General features: G+C 42.3%; 1 protein-coding gene across 1 annotated transcript in view; it reads right to left on the reverse strand.

The window, feature by feature from the left end:
- LOC146174666 (lipase member M-like) overlaps positions 1-7229 on the reverse strand; it is a 74028-nt gene extending 66799 nt beyond the window's left edge. Inside the window, exon 1 of the mRNA XM_084585429.1 lies at positions 7226-7229. Coding sequence (XP_084441555.1) covers positions 7226-7229 — 4 coding nt within the window. The remainder of the gene's footprint in view (positions 1-7225) is intronic.
- Between the last annotated feature and the right edge of the window lie 13857 nt (positions 7230-21086).

Genomic DNA, 21086 nt, shown 5'->3' on the forward strand with positions numbered 1-21086 from the left:
CCCTTGAGTGTCTAAAGTTTTGCGGACAACCAATTTTGTTGTTGTTTTAGCCCTTCTGTGTGAGTAAGGCATTATTTCCCGTTAAAAACTACAGACAATATTACCATCCCCATCACTTGAGAGCAATGCGCTCTTAAGTAAAATACAGCAACATTTCCCATAATTTCCCCTTCTAACCCACCGCTCTTTATGATCATCAATCATCTTTGTTTCGCAAGAAATGTCCACTCTCCCTGTCATCTGATTTTAATCATTTCAAACGTTTGAGATCCGATACGCAACCACTTCATATCGTGTTTATGGTAGAATGACAGTCCTGTACTCTACAGTTGGGCGATAAACTATAAAAGTACTATTTGATGTTTTTCATTTGAGATGACGAAAGGTTTGCTTCATCCCTCGATCTAGTAAGCCGTTCCACAGGGAACGCTTAATTTGATCAGAGGCTAATTTCTCCGCCTTGATCGTGACGAACGTGAATGCTAAGCATGAAAAAGATATTTCTACTGTAATCATGCACAAGCTATCTGACAATATTTTTGTATATCGCTTTGCTTTTCCAACCATTTCAACGATATCTAGTATAAGATGGCGCATAAATTGTTTCTCCGGGTGGAATTGGTTAATTTGATAGCAGATTACGAATGAAAAGCGTTCCTTTCCGAAGCTACCTTTTCAATGTGCACCGGAAATATATGTAAAAGGAATGCCTTCAAGTCAGACTCGCATCTAATATTGTACTCTAACGACAAAATGTTCACGAATGAATGAAAAATGCACGTGCATGCGTTATAAACCATGCCACTGTAATGGGGTACATCTGCGGTGAGAAGAGCCGGCAAGCGTACTGGCTTTAATCGAATATACAATGACAACAAGCCTTTTCACCTCACTTGGGCAAACTTTGACCAGGTAAGTTGCCAGATCCGCAAAACAGACAGTAGACGAGACCAGTGGAAACCTCCTACAACTGAGGCTGCGGCTATCACTATTACGAATTTTTCTTGTCTTGAGCGCCTCGTATTTCAGGCATACTTTCCAGTGACCTTCCTTTTATAAGCAGCATATTCTGTCCGGCGTTCCTGCTACATTTACAGCAGACGGATTTCGCAGCGCTTTATTCAGTAAAAATAGGCACCAGTTATCGATAAAACCTCTATTTGAGAGCTCTAAAGATCTTTCTTCTGTTTACATTCTAAAACGTTTTTAGTTTCTTGTTTTACCAGAAAGACTAAAGATAGACGTTTCCAAGCCCTTCAAGGAGTGTCTTTTCTTAATTGCAAAAACCATTGTTGATGTCTACCTGCAAGTTCTGATAATCTCAAAAAGCATCTAGCATGCAGTTCTTTTTTATCTCCGAAAACAAATAAAGTTTTGTTTCTAGAAGTGTTTTGAGAAATTATTTTTTCTGCATTCGTCAAGATAGAATTTGTGTATCTCTTCCACAATGCAAACAAAGCCTTCTACTAGGTGTCAGTGGGCATATTGTTAAATATGTGCAATGTTAGATTTCGTGGCAAGTGTATTGCTCTTTTAAAATTGATTGCCAACTAAGCTCAAGTGCTCAAAATAAAAGCAGTTCGACGCTTTACTGTATATAGATTGATCTGTGTACCAAGTCTTACTATTCCTGTTTATTTATGTGAATGATTTATTACATAATGTTCCATAAAACACTGTCTTTGTTCTTGCTCTTTCTTGAAATACGACACATTTACAACTCATTTACAATAACTTTAAGCACAATTATATGATGCTCATTTTGTTGTCGACTGGTGGTTAAAACGGTATTTGTATTAACAGATATAAGTGCAACAAGCGTGTTGTGGGAATCCCCACAAGGATAGATAATTTTTGGCCTTTTTTCGTGAGAATTCTGATGACAATAAATATTCCTCACCTCGCAACAAGCTGTTGCCTAATGTGGAATACTTGCTAAAGCTTTGATTGCTGTACACCTTCAGCATTGTTTATCATTCTTGGTGGAATGTTTCTATCGTGCACAATTTTGGTTTTGCTTCCTTGTTTCATTTGGAAGGTGAATGCCCATACTCTATTTTTGTATTCTTCGGTATGACATTAATCTATGTCTCCACTGTTTTAAGCTGATTTTTGCTTTAAAGAACATACTTCAATGTTTTATTTACAACATAAAAAAACTTGTCGGTGATACTGTTTTACTTCTTTAGTTATCCTAATTCTATGCCACGTTATTTGAAGTTTGTGTTCCCTTTTGACAATCTCTATTCTTGGTTTCTCGCATTCTGTTTATTTATCTGGGGAGTAACCAGCAGCTTACATCTGCCAGAAGTAGCGGGTGGTATGGTCTTTTGGTCAAAAATGTGTACATAAAATGTTTTTATCATTTGCCGGATGTTGTGTTTACGGTGCGGAAAATTGCATTGAAAAAATAAACTATTTACGCGTGCACGGTTTGCTTAATAATAATTTTGTGGTGAAGTTAGCCGCACGTTTGTCTGGTAGTGCTTATTCCTATTTATTATTTTTATGTCGCATGCCACGACTGCTATAAGCAGCATGACAAGCCTCAGCGGCTTTGTTTCTGCTAATATATGCTCCAGGCGCTTTCTAAATAGTACCAAAAGCTGAAATGAAGGACTCCGTGTACATGGTTGCGCTTTAAAGATTGTGCTACAGTACCTACAACCGGAAGTGATGTTGTAATGGGTTTTAGATGCTGGTTGAATGTGTTTGGCTGCTATCGGGGAGCAAGATGACCGCTGATTGAAGAAGCTGGCGGCCTCGCATAATCATTGCTGTATGTGAAAATAAATAGCAACGATCACTTTTCATCCACTCTGAAGAAGGCAAGCAGAAGTACGGCCCTGCGATCTGAATCATCGTCGCCATACCTCCTTTTACGGTCGGAGCGTTGTTTACGTCTTTCAAGGCATAGCCGATGTGCCTTCACATCCAATCATTTCTGCAGCCTCAGTATGGCGCTCAGTGATCGTCGTGGTAGGCAATACTACTGAACCGATACAGAAATACATCAGTCGATAATGACATGACTCCAAGAACACGAAGCAGACTTTTATTCTAAGATCAATTTCTAGTTGTAATTAATAGGATTAAAAGCTGTTCATACGAAACCCTAAAACGGCTTCTACGATTCGGTCTAAAGGTGAACTTCGCAAAATTCGCATATTTATATTTATATTATTATTTATATAAATAATAATTTATAATTATTTATAATTTGTTTATAAATATTTATAATTTATATAGTTATAAATGGTTATTTATAATTATTTGTAAATTATTTATATAAATAAAGAATAATAAGGGTCTGAGCACGCTACCTTGCGGCACGTCGGAGATAACTGGAGAAAGATTAGAGCACAGATTGTTAACAAAAACGAACTGTTGCCGATGCGAGAGGGAGTTACGAAGTCATGTTAAAGTAATCGAATCTAGACGGAGTGATGATAGTTTTGACATCAAGCGGCAGTGAGCTACCCAGTCGAATACATTGGCGAATGCAAGGAATATACAATCAGTTTGAAGGTGTTCGTTCATATTTAAATGCAAGTAAGTTGTAAATTTGAATAACTGTGTTTCGCAGGAATGGCCCTTCCTAACTCCATGTTAATTTGTGTAGAAAAAGTTGTTCTGCTCAAGATGACTGAAAACATTGGATGAAATTATGTGTTCAAGCATTTTACAACAGAGGCATGTGAGAGATATTGGACGATAATTTTCCGCTGAAGTTTTGTTTCCTGCTTTAAAAATTGGTATTATTTCAGCTATCTTCCAATTCGCGGGCAGCAAACTACTAGTTAAAGATTGCTGAAAAATATGAAATAAAAATTTACTAGAGATTGAAATGGTATTCTTTAAGATTTTAGAATTATTGCCATCAACACCAGCTGAAGTAGATACCTTAAGGTTATTTATGAGAGAGATGATACCTTCCTCAGTTATTTGAATGGGTATCACGTAGCGGCAATTAAGGTCGGGTACCTCCGGTAGGTTAGAGCTATCTTTGGAAGAGAATACAGATGAAAAGTATGTGTTGAATAATGTTGGGCATTTAATAGCGGAAACTGGAATGTTGTTACATTGTAGAGATACGGAACCCCCACCCCAATCTGGGCATATCTGTTTCCAAAACTTTTTGGGATTAGTTTTTATAAGCGAAACAAGGTCGTGTGAAAAGTGCTTATCTTTCGCGGAGGGTAAGGCGGAGCAATGTGTTTTCAGTGTGGCACTGTATTTATTTCAAGCAGAACTGGTGCACGCACGCTTAGCAGTCTGATATAACTACTTTTTCTTATTTCGCAGTTGCCTAAGCCTCCTGGTAAACAAAGGATTCGATTTATATTTAGTTATTTTGATTTCAGGAACAAACTGACGAACCAGAGATGGAACCTTATCTCTAAAGAGTACCCAGTTTTCTTCAACACAGCGGTTGTTGATGTACGGTAGAAATGTAATATAGAAAAATATTTCAAGTTCTGTGTTGATAGCTGTGAAATTTGCTTTATTATAAACGTAAATCTTTTGTCACATAGCCCATAAACGGAACTGAAATGTAAATGCATAATTGAAGTAAATTGTGATCGCTGAAACCACCCAAACGAGTTATTTCTTTTATCGTATCTGGCGCCGTTGTGAGTATCAGGTCTATTATGTTAGTGTCGCTGGTGGGTTGATCTATACGAGTTGCGACAGGTTGAAATCAAGCGTCAAGTTCTGCTGCTCACAAGGGGGGTGCGCTTGCAGTATCGCTATTCCCTCATATTAGACGCTCACTCGGGTTCGCGTGCTTTTACGTTCTCTCACTACCCGATGAGTAAAACGAACTACGTATTCTCTGACAAGTGCGCAATAAATATAAGTAAAGAACAGAAAACAATGACGCATCGCGCGTACCCCTGACACGTGTCACGTATAGAAGGAAACCTGCCTCGCTGTTGTTGCCGTTTCTGCCGCTATATGAAGAGGCACAGAAAATGTTTCGGCTAATGCTTTCATGGAGCTCTGCTCTTCGAACTGCGACTCATTTCTGTTTGACTTGACGTGCACATTTTCAAGGAAAATAAAAATGGTGACCTCAATTTTTCGATTAGTGGTCGTCCCTTCGTTTCACCAAATCAACCATGTTTCAGGTCACGGTCGGAAAAGAAATAGCAAGAGCCTTTGCAGTGCAGTAAAAAGTGCTAGTGCGCATATAGCGCGAGGAAAGAAGATCTAAAAACAAACCACACGATGGCCGCATATTTGGGTTCTGTGAGTCCAATGAGTCAGCAAGAAAGTTTCACACTTGGACGGCGGAGAGTTGGGGAAAAGTTTTGGGACTGCGGGGAGAAAGATATTCGGTAGTTGACAGCGGCGACAAACATTGTGTAGCTTTGCATTGCGTGAATCTTGACGCTAAATGCAATCGTGATGCGATGCAACTCATAAATAGTGCTGTGCTACACTCATAGGTTGCATATATATAGAGAACTGCCTCCTGAGCGCTCGGCCCATTTTCCAAAATCATCTGTGTATGGTGTCCCGCTTTTCTCCCTTCAAGTCACTCGGTTCATACCAAGAGGTTGTTGCGGAGGCACTAAGGAGAACAAAAAAAAAAAAAAAGCGACAAACGTATTTGAAGCGCAAAAGTTATAGAATATGACACCACTGTGCAATAGTTTCTTCCGTACCACCTGAAAACGCTTACGTTATTCAGTTTTCTAAAAAAAAAAAATGAATAAATAAATCAGTTTCTATGCAACCTTTATCGAGATGAGATGGAGTCTGACTTGTAAAAGACTGCCCATCATTTCACAAATAACTAATCAAGCCAATTGAGAGGAAGCGCGCGGAATCAACTGCCCCTGAGTTTAAAATATTCACGAGATTAAAATGCAATGAAGTTTGAACTAGCGGTGTCTCTGTTGTTGTTGTCTGCGTCTTTAGAAGTGTTGCATCTGTACGATATCAAGACAACTAGCTACAACCGTAGCCGTCCAGTTACTGTATTGTTTCATGCTGACTCGGTTTAAAATGTATCACGACTATACCGCTAAAATAGAAAAATAACACGTTCCCCCCCCCCCCCCCCCAACACGCACTGAATAGAAGTGAACAGATGGCGCCACATTGTCCGATACTCGCATTAATTGGCATTTCACTAGTGTTTGCGCGCAGAGCTCAATTTGAGTCGATATTTTAGGATCCCTTCACACGTCTACAAAGTGTCTCCATCACTGACTTTGCAAAAATATTTTTTAAACAGAAAGAAGCCATTAAATTATAATCGACAAACCACTGAATGAGGAAATCGATGGCTTGTATAGAATGTATTTTCTAATTGCATTTTCCAAAGTCGTCAGTGTCATTTGGTTGATTTAGGGGCAGAGCTGCTTAACTTTTGTTGCGGATTTATTCCCTAAATACTTTGCACGCAGTAAACAAGTCAACCGGCATTATTTTACACTTACTCGTCATCTTTTTTCTGTTACTGTAATGTCCATATTCTTCGGTTTCGCTGCTACGCTTGGTCGTAAGGGAGTGTTCATCAACCACTTCGTTTACATGGTGGCGAGAACTTCTTGCCTATACACATGTGCCTTGAAATGATTAATCGATCTTCTAGTACAGATTTCTTGCTTTGCATCGCTTGTAATTGTTTTCTTCCAAGTTGTCACTATTTTTGAAGCATGCACTTTGTCGAAATCCCTACCTCTGCGATTCTGTCCTGATTATATACATTATCAAAGATTATGAGATTCCATCATATTTCAGCCGCGGGTTACAGAACAAGGGAAGGACACAAAGGAGTACAGAGGACAAACAAGCGCTGTTTGTCCACTTCGTTCCCAGTGCGAATGCCCTCATTGTATTTGCAAGATTCATAGTTAAGCCAATAACGAAGAAGCATGCCGTCAAAGAGGAACCAATACCGAATACGAAACCGGAACAGATCCCGCAAAGCTGCCCGCCACTGAACTGAGCCCACATATTTCTTGCCATCTTGAAACGAACCTCAAACCCGAAGGAATGAGTAGAGTCTTTTCGAAAAGGTTCAGCGCCTATTGTTCATCCCCCTTTTCGGGTCCCATGCCATATTTTTTTGTTTTTTTTGAGGAGTAATCACTGGTTTTGCTGGACAAAATTAACTCCCTAGAGCTGACAGCTAACATTCCTGACTGAATTTTAGAAGGTGAATATTGAAGATTGGCGGAACGTGCTTGCTGCTGGTTTATAATCTCACCCATGTTCCGGGCAAACTTTTAACCATGCAAGGAAGCCAGCCTAGCTATCTGAAATGTAGCGCGCTTAAAATGTTTTAATGATCTATAAGCAACGACATCAACTCTCGCCTCCTCCTGCGCCTACACTTATTCGTCCTGCTTTCGATCGTGGCGCCATCACGCGGTGATCAAGCAGCTATTGCTGCCGAAAAAGTCTACACCAGGCAAGGAGCTGCCTCACTTTGGAATTTGCAAGCAACGCCCGCTTTCGTTACGGCGAGGAGGAAACAAAAAAGAAAATAAGCGTGAAAAGAAAATCACTTCAAAGCTTGTGATGCCGATTGAGCAATGGGGAAAGGAACGTCCAGGGCATTCGCAGGCAACCCCTCCCCCTAGGTGGGCAGAATTCTACAAAAGATGGCCGTTACCTTTAGTAGTCTCGATAGAAGCGAAACGCAAAGGTGCGCCTGTGCTGTATGTTGGCATGTGCAGTTAAGGTCCCCAGGTGGTCTAACGTGATGCAGAATGTTCGATAGCTTATTTATTTATTTATTTGCAGATACTGCAGACCATACATATACATGGTCCAGCCAAGAGGTGCATCCATAACAAAAATGTAAATACACATATAACAAGCATATGGTTGCAAAAAACAAATTGCATACAAGTAAAAATATTCATAATGAGTGAAGTACAATTAAGAATTGACGTTCCAATTCTTCAACAAAGTCGCTGGCTGCGAAAGTATGCAAAGGCAAGGAATTGCAATTACTGATAGTTCTGGAAAAAAGGCTGTTTAAAGGTTTTTATTCTTGCAAAGATTGGAGCCAAGGAGCGAGGGTGTGTGTGCCTAGTCTTCGTGATGCAATGTGGCTTTACGCAATCTGGCAAGTTTAACCTTAGCTTACCTGAGAGGCAGTTATGCAAAAAGGCGAGCCGACTAACTTTTCTATGAGATTAGAGAGATCTTATGTTATGCTTCCGCATCAATAAGGATGGAGAATCGTGCCGTATGTATTTACTAAAGATATACCGAACAGCTTTTGTTTGGACTCATTCGAGCTGCAGTATTTCCTTCTTATTGTAAGCTTGAGCCGCTTCCGGATGTTAACTCCAGTAAAGAGCACGACACCAAGTTTTACCGCTACTCTTAGGTAATAGAGGCGTTCTACTCTTGCGTCGAGGCTGAGGCTTTTTTTTGACTGCAGGTGGGATTAGCCTTGCGGGTTCTGCCGAAAATTGCTCCACCGTAAAGCCACTTAAATAATAAATAGTGTTCAAGTCAGTAACGCAAAGTCACACGTAATAGATAATAGTCACTACTTCTTTCTGTTACCATCTGTATTGAGGTTGTTGCTGACTACAGATGGGATGAGCTTTCTAGGTTCTGCCGGCAATTGCTACACGGTAACGCCACTTAAATAATAAGCAGTGTTCACAAGCCAGTTATGCAAAATAACATGTAATAGATAATAGTCATTACTTCTGTTACCATCTGTATTCCAGATCCAAGTCCTGCAGAAAAGTTTAAAGGTGTGAAACCTCCTTTCTATAAGAGCGTTTTCCTCACGGGTAGACACTGTCCTGAAATGAACTGTGGGAGACTAATGTTTTCTTGACGGAAGCGAAGAACACATTCCTTTCCGCTGTGCCCTTGACAACACATACTATAATGTTCTATATCTCTGCACATAACACATGTGAAACACATCGGAGACGTTGCCTGGTCGGTTTTATACATTCACGCAGGAGTAGGAGCAGAGCCCTTGCGAATGCGATATAACAAATTAGCTTGGGATATTTATAGACCTTTCGCCAGGCATGACTTATAGGGTGAACTTCAAAAGGAATTGAAATGCCTGTGGGCTGTTTCTCTTAAGAGCATTTTGGTGTCCTGAGGAACTCTTCTTAACGGGTGTTACGAGAGCGCTTATTGGGTTAGGCTGTCCGCCACCTCGCCGCCTATGACACCTACATGTTAGGGTGCCCATTGAAAACATATTGAAAAGTCTTTACTCTGCAGAGTATGCACCAAGCGCAGACAGCTAAGGGACACGTTATCATAGGGAACCCGTGCTCTAACCTTTGAAGGGCGGATTTACAATCTGTCAGGATCACAACAAGTAGAGCCGGACATGACTGTAACTTCCGTAAAGCCACCTCAATGGCAACGCTTCCGCCGTCGTGGAGGACACGACTTCAGTAAACTGTACGAACCATGACTTATTCAACGATGGAATCTGCAAAGGTACTCCGCTAGATGCTCTGACCTTGTCCACAGAGACGTCAGTGAACAGTTTAAGATTGCGGGCATACCATGTTTCCAAATGCTCAAATGCGAGTGAACGCATCGCCGCCAAAGGAGAACTGTATTGAGAGCGCACGTAAGGTAAAGTGACCGTAAAGACAAGACTCAGAAATGACCAGGAGGCTTAAAGCGCTTGTTTTGCCTTCGAACATTATTCCTCAGGAACCTAAGAGTATTAAGTGCCAAATAGGCTCGAGACTAAGGACTCACACAGCTACTGACTCTCCGAGGCAGCGAATTTGCATAAGTAATCTCTGTGAAGCGACTAGGCTAAGAGGTTTAGATAGTGCCCCATGAAGCACATCATTGTTGTCTGTCCCTGAGAAACTCCAGTGGATCTTGCCCTTTCTGTGGAGAATTTTCGAGGCGTTCGAGCTGTGATACCGAAGAGAAAATGAAAGGTCAGTCATAAATAATGCGACTAATTACCAGTGCTTTGCGAAGTCTGACCATTCAAGGAGGGTGTTTTCCCCAGTGATCACTTGCGATTCTATAGATCACACTGAGGTGCGGAGATGGAGATGAGATAATAAAGTCCACAGTTCGTCTCCACTATAGACGGGAGTCATTAATGACACCCAAAAAGTGGATATGAATAAATTGGCAAACGCAAGAATGCCCAACGTCTAGCTGCAATCTTGCCGAGCGTCTTCCTATATACAGAAACAAGACGAAGCCGAATTTTTTCGCTGCAAGAGACAATCACACGCCTTGAAGGTAATCTTGTAGCAAAGGTAGTGCCCGCCGAGAAATCAAGGTTAAGCGCTTGAGTTGGTAGCCGGTAAACGAAATCCAAATGTCATCAGCATATATCAATGTGAGCACCTGGTTGCAATTGTGCGCACCAGGAAGGCCAGCTATCACGACGTAAAAAAAGAAGGAGACAGAACACTCCTTGAGGCGCGCCTCGAAACAGCCATTTCGGTGCTTGTAGTACCCCCTAACCTGACTCTAATTGCACGATCGCTGAGGAAAAAGTGAATACATATTAGCAGATGGCTTGTACGCCTAGGCATTTCAAACTATTCAGGACCGAGCTCTGAAGAGTACTATCATAGCATTTTGCGACGACAAGGAAAATGAATAAAGTGAAAAGGGGGAAAGTTTTTTCATGATCAATGTGGCTTACCAAGTCAAATATGCCATTTTATGCACCTAAACATGCGCGGAATCTAGTCATACGTATTGGCAACGCCTTGCTGTCCTCAAGCAACTAAAGTAAACGCTCACGCTCTAGCTTCTCTATCAGCTTAGCCGCACAGAATATCAATGATACAGAACAATGCGAGGCAAAGTCCGTTATCTGTTTACCAGACTTTTACAATGGGGCAATAAATGGCACCTTCCATGACGGAAGAGCACCGCCATGCTCCGTAACGCGATTGAGATAGTTTACGAGCGCCTTCCAGCGTTCCAGAGGCAGTTTCTGCCACATTTGATTGATGTCGTTGGTACCTGGAACCACCGGCGTCGCAGGCCGCTGATTTCTGCCTGAAGCTTCTTGAACACGAATGTGGCGGCCATGATGCAGAAGGAGGCAACAGGTCAAGGACATAGGTCAATTCCATAATTTACACGCAAAACGCATCTGTAAATTATTTCTGCAGACACGGAAGAACTTTCTTCATGTGCCTCGCGTCAGCTTCAAAAGGTTTGCAAGGGCGAGATTCTCCAGCTAGACTGTCAATTACTTTCCATATTCCAGTCGTCGGTGAGAATACAGTCAAGCTTGCACAGAAGGAGGCCCATTGCGTTCTGCAGAGCGTGTTCGTGTGGCTTCGAATAGCAGAATTCAGCCTATTGAAAGTCGTATTCACGGCTCTCTCTTCCTTCTTCCGCATGAGTTGTTGCTCCGCCTTTCTGCGCGCTGCGCACAGGTTCCTGATGTTTAAATCGGGGGCCGGACAATGGTCAGGTAATTTGACCGCTGTAGTTGGTGCCATCTTACTAGAAATCATTTTGACAATAACATCACCAGAAACACATCCTAAGGGCTCCCTGTAGCTGTCCCAGTTTACAACATCGCTGGTTTTAGAGCCACGCTTGCGGAAGCCACTATTTGTATTTATGAGTGTTATGTACTATTATTCTCTTGTTAGTGACCTGTGCATTGACTAGTTTTACAAGCTGTCCGTTGCGGCATCGGTGTGCAGCATTTAAGGCCTAGCAACGTAATGCAAGCATAACAAGAGAAAGGGGCGCGTCTCTAGCGTGGCTGCAATATTTATTTGCTTATAGGCTGAAGATGAGCTGAGCAAGTTCTATTTTGTGTATAGAACGGCCAATATATTTAAATAATTATTATTCTGTATTGAGTTCGATGCGTCTCAGCAACATGCGCTGTTCACAATCGAAAATGTTTTTATGCCTCTTGTAAACCAGCAGTTAACTTCAGCAGCGAGACCCCTTTACTCAGCGACAATGTTCCTCATTCGTATTAAAGAAATTATCTGCCTGACTAAACATGAAGCATAGAGGTGATACCGGCGCGTTAAAAGCATTATTTTGGCGCAGATATTTTCTGCGGGGTATACTTGAATTCTTGTTCCCTCCCTGATCAAGCAGTCATTTTCTCTTGACTTGTGTTCCATTTGAATCAACGTGTTTAGCTCTTATTGTCGCCAAAATAAGGTAGACATCGTACGGAAGCCGCGGTGACTCTTAAGCAGGATATAATGTACTGTCTGTAACATTCGGAAACACTCCTTATGAATAGTATCTACAAAACCACCTAGGATTACCATTCTGTTTTGTAAAAGGCTAAAGTAAGTGAAGGCTATGTCAATGGGCAGCCCGTTTTTCGCTAATAGCTCTGAACTACAGTAAAGCCATAGGTCGACCTGCCTTTGGCAGCGTACGAAACAAAACGATCGCTGGAGCAATGATTACCTTTTACGGCAGGGCAGTCACATGGCATTAAATATCGCATGGCCTATCATGTTACCGGATCGTGACGATGCATGACTCCGATCTGTCAACGTTAGTATCCTACAGTTACCGGCTGACCACTGTCCCAAATCGGCAGATATATAAATGGTAAGAAAACGTACAACAGCGTGATTGAAAGTGGTCATTGTAAGCTTTTTATATGGCCCAATGGAATATTGTTATATTTTGGGACGTTAAAGATCACGGTTCACATCTATTTCGTCGAATATGTCTCTTGTATTGCTTTTATTTCGAAATAAATGGACCAATGTACGATGTTTTCTCAGCATGCTTAACATTTCAGGGTGCAATATTGGACTATTCGATTCTAAACAGACGCAAAAATATTTGAACACACCTCAGAGGGGATATCTTAAGTTGGGATATGACACCATATTCAAAATGTAATGAACATCACCTAAATTATGTACCAATCATGTGAGTTGCATTTTAAGTTGCATTCAGACAGTTTCTCAGCCGGCATTGCTGTTTAAAATGCGACTAGAGACAGAATAAAGTTGTAGCGTGTACCTGTTGAGATATCAGGATCTCTCTTGACGACATAGCATCATATATACAGTAACCAGTTTGAAAAGAGACAAAGCACATGAACAAGGCGGATGGCCGAAAGGAACGCTATAACGTTCGCGCGAAACAATCTCATAATACTGTAGTCTCGAGTAGGATTCCAACCCTCCTGGCGAAACAGAAAGCCCACTTCCAGGCATCTTAGAGAAATAATTCTCCTAATTGGGTAAGTCAAGCATCCCTGTAGGCTTAACCGAGTTGTACACGATCCGTGGGAGTGAGAAAATGATGTTGGTGCGCAATGTCGCTGTAAAAAATTAAAGTAGTTGCGACGTGAAATGCTCCTTCTCACGTGTGCATCTTGCCTCGCGCTTTTTATTCACTTTTTATTAAACGTATTTGTTTTGCCTTTCCTTTGACGGCCAGCTTGCGTCTTAAATTCTGATGCTTTTTACTACGCCAAGTAAGTTTACTGGGTCAAATAAACATACACCGCACGACTCAGGTTTTGTACTTTTGAGTTTTCCAATAGACGAAAATATATCAGCTGAAGGAGCATCGCTAAGATTAAGAACAAAATTCATTCGATTCAATACTTTCTTCTGTATTGAACCTTTGTTATCCCCATTGAGCCAGTTCAAATAGTACTGCAATGTCTTTCCAAAGCGGACCGCGAAGCTTCACCCGAGGAGCGTGAACCCGAACGAAACCAGAAAATGCTTGAAGTTGACACTCCCTTTGAAATTATGTTCTGCCGTTAGTAGAAAATATCTGTGTTTGAACGAAACTCCTCGTTTTACTGATTACCGCTGCTAGATTTTTTTCCTGCATACTCATCGTTCTTCTGCATACTCATCAGTCACCCTGCAGCCTTATCACCTTCAAATCGTGCACAAAAATTGGACTTACGCATATAATGACATGTGTATCTTTGTAGGAAATCCTATTCGAGCTGTATCATGACCTCACCTCCTTGTTATGTTCAAGCAATTAATAATGAGTTGAATACTTCGTTCTCCAAAAACTTGCCATACCAATAAACTTATAGCGATAAATCCTCTTATTCCTATATCCTATTCAATGTATTCCTCGACTTGATATTCGTTTATAAGTGCATACAATATTGCATTCTTATAACAGGAAACATACCAGGTACGTCCGCTATAGGACAAACGCTTTCAGAACTTATCTTTATTTAAAACTATATGAGCCATCAGAGTAGTTGCTTAGCCGTTGTAATTTTTTACGGGTTTTATAGACGTGTTTGTGCACTAAGTACTAGGCTTGTGCTTCGAGTACGTTACCGTGTGACGTTTTTAATGCCGAAGAAAGAGGTGGCGTCATCCATCCGAAACGATGGGCGCCCAAGTCAAGCATCACTGTGTCATCCCCTCGGGGACCAATCAGAAATCGGTTCCAAGTTGGGATGGGCGGCCTCACTCACACAAGGTATACAGTGTCCGGCCGTACCAATCGCTGGTTTAACCTACAATTTTCGAGTCCTTCCTAAACTCCGGTCGGTTTGAACCAGCTGTCAAAATTCTGAAGTTGACATGAACCACGCCCCCAAAATGTTGGTTTGGCTTGAGAGATCCCCCCAATAGATTTGGGGGGAGGGGGGGTGACACTAAAAGGTCGAAGTTAAACTTTGTCACGTCATCCAAATTGTGGACTCTACCAAAACTTTCCTCTAGAAGTTTCACATCGACAGCACGGAAGTGAACTTAAGTGCCCTGTTAGTGTTTTATTACGACACCCCTTGTAGTGACACAGTGGTTAGGGCGCTAGATTCCTGTTCCCAAGCATGCGAGATCGAATCCCGGCCATGGCGGCCGCTTTTCGACGGCAACGAAAAGCAAGACGCCCGCGCGCTGTGCGATATCAGTGTCGTTAAAGAACCCCAGGTAGTAAAGCGTTCCGGAACCTTATACGGCCTCTCTCACAGCCCGATTCGCTTTGGGAACCTAATAAACGAAACCTAATGTTTTGTTATAACATATATCTCTCTCCCTATACTGAAGGTTTTTGAGAAGAGCTTGTAGTCACTTGCGACAAAGTACTAGTGTAGCGGGCTACACAGTGTAATTGTCTTTGGAAAGCGGAAGCACAGGACGGTCTATCTCGTAGTACACAGCAGGATTTGCGTAGAACTCTGTAGTATGTTTCCTTAGGGGAGCTTAAATTTGCAAAGCGCAAGCACGTGAATATGACAGCTCCAGACCACAAACCAACCAAGCATGGCACATGCTTGTTCAACGGTGGTACAAAAGCAAACAATTTGACGAGATTGCACTGAAGATTTAGGCTAGGCCTGCTGAATGTACAGCTGTATTCTTTGTGAATTCCATAACGAGTTTCCATATTTCCCCGGGGTTCGAGAATATACAAAAGAGCTGATGTTTAAAGCAGCCAAGGCGGAAAGATCCTGAATGAATGGTTGACAGCATACAAGGTGGACAAGTTAGACACAATAATGTATAAGAGATATCATTTCGATAAATTACCAACTAATTTTTTCGCAATCAAAAAGCGAGGGCATGGTTTACCATTCGCACCATAGATATGTAACGGTCTTCATCATGTATTGCAGTACAAGTAAATCAATTTACAATGGCAGCAGGTTGTATCCAGAACGGATACTTTTTTCCGCTTTACAAATATTCTAGAACTAAAGCGTAACACAGGGGTGGAGAAATACCAGATTGTCAGCCTAAATACTGGAACTATTCTATGGATACAATAGTCGCCATTTTTAAGGAGTGAACGGCTGCCAAGCAACATTACGAAAGTACATTAAAAGTGTACTCTTAAACGGGCTTCACGACCTGGAACTCCGTAAAAGGAAGAAACACAAGATAACAAAAGGTCACACTTTACTGACAAAGCACAATGAAGCAGTCTCACCGTTGTCATCTTGGCTTCTCGGGCGACATCCAATAAAGATCCGAGCGAAACACTGCTCACCAAGCAGGCACACATTAGGGGTATTGGCCAAGGAATGAATCTAAGTGATGGTCGTGCTGTCATGTCGATGCTAGAGCGAAAAATAGCGGAGCCGTGCGGACGCACTTGCCTGTGATGTGAGAGGAAAACATGTCCTTCGACATTTTTTCAAGTGATATCGTTACATTTACGGCGCACCTACCTTAGTCTGACGCATACCTCTTCTTTCGCCTCGTGTGTACGTACGTTAATCACTCAAAGGCTGCGTGAAACTGATGTGTATACGTTACTTGGAGGCTTTTCTTTAGAGCGCACTGACTAGAAAAAGGTTGACTTTATTGCAACACTGCTTAGAACCAATAGGGATGAAGGTACAAGGTTAATACTACTCTGATTTTATCTTTCACGCAAGTAATGTAGCGACTTAAACTCCAGTATCTTGTTTGATGCTCCTGGCCCTTTAAAAATTGCTCAACTAACGAGAATGTGAAAACTGAAACGTAGAGACAAAGAACGCCGAATCTCGTTTTCAGAGGTGTTTCCTATTAGAATGAAGCCAGCTGATCCTGCTATGCGATGTTTCAAATGGCGACCACTTCCTGTTTCTACTTGTTTCCCCATGCAGGTACAGAATTGTAGCGACATGTGGGGAAGAGAGCGGGACGAGGCTGTCAGCGATGCAGTTTCATTGGCCTGCTTTCTTAAAGGCCGGCAAGCAAATACAAAAATTGACTAGCACGCTCAAAACACGTCATTAGAAAAAAGCAGGAGAAAGAGAAATACTTTGTAAGAGCAAGAAAAAGGAAACAAATATATCTCCTCAGTTTTATGCAACATGTATGACACTCATTAGTCTTCCCCGGATTTAATCTAATGCATGCTTACAGCCATTAAATGCGCCGGGACGGCTAGGCGGCAGCTGCTGTAAGCTACGCATCCACAACTGTTAAAGGAAAGAGGCCAGTGTTCACAAAACCTTGTGGGGCGATACTGTGTGTTTCAATCCTGGGTTACAGACTTACGCGATGTTTTTTTTTTTTTTACTCCTATACCTACACACGCAGATGGCCCAGCGGAGCAAGTGAGTTCAAACAAATTATGCTTATACTGGAATACTGGCATGCGGTGAATACGACTGTCATCCACGCCTCCTACACTAGTTATAGAAAGTTTGCCAAAAATGTTCTTATAAGTATTCGCATATCATTAACAGTGTAATGAAAACTTTCTATAACTAGTGTAGGAGGCGTGGATGACAGTCGTATTCACCGCATGCCAGTATTCCAGTATAAGCGTAATTTGTTTGAACTCACTTGCTCCGCTGGGCCATCTGCGTGTGTAGGTATAGGAGTAAAAAAAAAACATCGCGTAATTATGTAGCATATGCAAACAAGTCAAAACAAGAAATAAGCTGCAGCTCGCGTGATAATTGCACACATTCATGCTATGATGGGCCGCGTAATAGCTATCCTTCCCTTTCGAGCATACAAGCTGATGCTATATGCCATAAGAGAAGTAATGTTTGAGCAGCACATTCAGGTCGGAGTTTAGTTACATAGAAAAAAACAGCGTCTTAGTTCTATCTTTAGTGCTGGGACAGTTGTGCGATATTTGTTGGCTCCTCTCAGAGTATTTAGAGTTCTGCTCATCGAAAACTGGCACGAGCCTGGTAAATATGACTTATATACTTCGCACTCTGGCGCAACCGTTCAGTTAAAAATGTCTGAGCAATGTATGCCAGGAGTTTCATGTCTATGGAAATTAAGCGCAAATGTACACAGTAATCATGTGTAGAAATAAAAAATGTTTTACAACCGCAGTTGAAGCCATTCAGGCTACGAAGACGTGAGAGCGTAGGAGGATCGCGTTTGTGTGTTGGATGGTATCTGTATTTGAAATTCCTGTATTGCATCTAAAATTACGGTCTCACAAAACCGCGTTCAGTTCATTAAAACCAATATTGCTTAGGATGGTTAGTTCAAATGCTTATTAATTGCTTTAGTACGTCAAGGTTCAGTTTGGTTTCCGCTCGAGGCTGCGTTTTCAAGGTCGAACGGCCCTAAAAAAAGGGGTGCTAAATCACTGACTGTATGATTTATTGGTAGCGCACTTCTAGTTTCACGTGCCATGCACTGAACACACCTTATGAGGCAGTGCTGCAACGATGTATTATGAATCCATGTGACAAGGATGGAAGACATAGACATGCAATGGACGGAGTTAGAGAAGGGCAGTTTATTAGGCGTGATGCTTCTCTGCAGCGATGGCTTAATGTAGTTTTGCAAAGGATCAGTCAGTGAAGCTGCTCTTTTCGCTCTGTCTAGGTGAAAACCCCTCGTAGGAATAAAGTATTTCGTTTTAGACTCTTTTAGCCTCAACTAAATTCCGCCAGCTACCTGCCAGAAGCCAAGGACAGGACCCGGTAGAAAAAACTGCAGAACAATTTTTGTTTTCGCGACAGGATTTCTATGACGTGTTCAACCGTAGACTTGTCGTTGTGACAACTTATCGGTAGTATCATCGAAATCATGTATAATTACAATAGTGTAACAATCAAGAACTAAAGACATCTCAAAAGTGGTACATAAAAACTAAATAACTACAACACAGTAGTAAAACCTATGGAAGAATTTGACATTACGACAGAACTATATTATACTCTCTCGTATATTTACAAATTCTTACAGGTTTTTCGACTCTGGAAACGTCGACTAAATCGGTAAATCCTGGTTTTGGCCGCGTGCCAACTACATACAGGCATCAGACATCTCACAATGGCTAAACGGCAGAATTATGTGCAATTATTTTACGTGAATTTACTTCTCCAAAGTGTATGTAATGCCGTCTTTTGCAATATAGTACGTGCAGTGCTTTAGGGGCTAAATAAAGCAGTGGCAGGTCGGCCACCGAAATCAGACTTGTGGCTGCTCAGAAATGCTTGTATTTCCCTTACGCTCATGGACAAAATTTTGCGCCTGGGGATTCTTTGAAAATAAATAATTTTTCCCTGTACATGAAAGCCAGATGTAAGAAACATATAACAAACGTGCTCCACCCACTTGGTTGAATAACAAATGACTGGCTAGCAAGGCGAGTTTTAAGAGAATTTCTATAGTGAGAATCCGTATCCACAAACCGTTGTGCACGACTATAAAACGGCTTTGGTAGAGCACGAGCTCACTGTGATGGTGTCCTCCGCCCAGAAGAAGTCATTCGAGGCGCGACCCTGCTCACTATGCATCACTGATGAGTTTCAGAAAAAAACACGCACATGTCTGTTTCTGCATGAGGGCAGACCACGGCGGTTGTGCATGGTGAGATGACAGCTGATCATAACACGTGCACACATAATAGAGACCTTTAGTTCACAGCTGCCGCTTACGGCGGCCATCTACCGCTACCACGCGCCATCAACCCAGCACGTGCTGATTGGTCCCAGCTTGTGGCATCCGCCGGAATTTGACAGGAACCTGGCGCCATCTGTCGCCCTCGGGGGGATGTGCGCATGCGTACTGACGCTCGCACGGTGGCGGTAAGCGATAGCGCTAAACTAAAGCCTATAATGTATCAGCATCCTTCTACTATCTAGTCGCTGCTTGTTCGTGGTATTATCACCGGTAAGCGATAGCGCTTAACTAAAGCCTCTAATGTATCAGCATCCCTCCACTATCTGGGCGTGCTCGTGGCATTATTCGTGATTGTAGTAGTGACGGGGCAGGCGATAGATATTTTTCCACGTGACTACTGTGTCCAGACGGTGGTTCCAACTTCTCCGATATCTACTTTTACATGATCTACACGTGTGCGTTTAGTTCTATTCTGAAGCGGCTCTAGTCCCACGCTCGTAGTGTATCTCCTTACGTTTTGAAGGCTTCCCACAGCCGTCAGGTATTCAAAGCAAGGTTCACCTTTTAAGACATCGAAGCGCACGTATAGGCGTTTACTACCCCAAGTTTCAATTACTCCTTTCTCTTCTTTTTTTCCTAAAGCTACCAGAACACGTTTAGCGGCGTTAGAGTGAGGGATCAAGCAGCACGCTGTAGGATTGGCATCGGGTCACTGCCCTATCGTTGCTCATAGAATGACAGATAGCGCCGACTGGCTACGTTCGCATTCGGTGTTTTTGTCTGTAAGTATACTTACTGATTAAAATACGAATAGCTAAAAAGAAAACTTGGGCTCATTGTGGAGTTAAATTACTGTGCCTGTTTAGACACAGTTTCCATTCTAGGGGGTTGCATATTCATACTCGAGTTTGCGCGGAAATCTTTGAACTTGTTTCCGCTATTTAATGACATCCATAGCAGGATTATGCCCCCTGTTGCTGGAGGAAGTGGTATATTCCTTTATGGCCCTTCGAGATAGAAATGTGGAGTGTTTCAACGCTTCACGCGATGGCTCCAGGTGAATGCGATGCACGGTCAGCAATCAAACCTCGTTGTATATGTACCCTCTAACTCCGTCTCAGGTTCTGCATTTCGAGATTGTGTTGTTAAGCCATTTACCTTTCAGGTCAAAAGTGGCGGCCCACCTCGGTAGGTCCTTTTCTCACTTATGTACTGACGCATTATAGAACGTTATACTAGAACAACATAAACGTGCCAGGCATCAATTTTAAATCTCGAATATCGCCAGCCTTCAATAAAAGCCGCTAGTCAGAAAGTGGGGTGGGGGTGGACTGAAGAAGCAAGCAGCGCATTGTTAATGTGAAATCAATACCATTTAAATTTTCTAAAGCATTGAAGTTACGGTTTTACATAGATGTGTGCACAGAAGGAAACCTTACACAAACCTGGCAAGTGATGAAAGGAAGTTAAACATTAGAGAGTTTTAGCTTACCGTGATCCGCGATCCGCTACCGTGATCCGCCACCGCGCGTTCCACTGCGCATGCCCAGACACCCCTTGACGTCGACAGATGGCGCCAGATACTGGATGTCGGCACACAGACCTGCCGCGTCGGGACCAATCAGCTTGACCGCTCCGCCCACGCGCGGTAGAGAGCCACGGTGGCGGATCGCGGATGACGGTAAGGTAAATCTTTGTATTAATAGGCTCCACCGCTGTGGCTCAGTGGCTAGGGGCTTGACTGCTGAGGCTCAGGACGCGCGATCGGAACCTTGGGTGCGGCGGCCAGTTTTCAATAGGCGCGTAACCCAAGGGGCCCGTGTGCTG

Source organism: Amblyomma maculatum, chromosome 11, assembly GCF_055883805.1.
Source record: "Amblyomma maculatum isolate TAMU_Amacu chromosome 11, ASM5588380v1, whole genome shotgun sequence".
NCBI lineage: Eukaryota > Metazoa > Arthropoda > Arachnida > Ixodida > Ixodidae > Amblyomma > Amblyomma maculatum.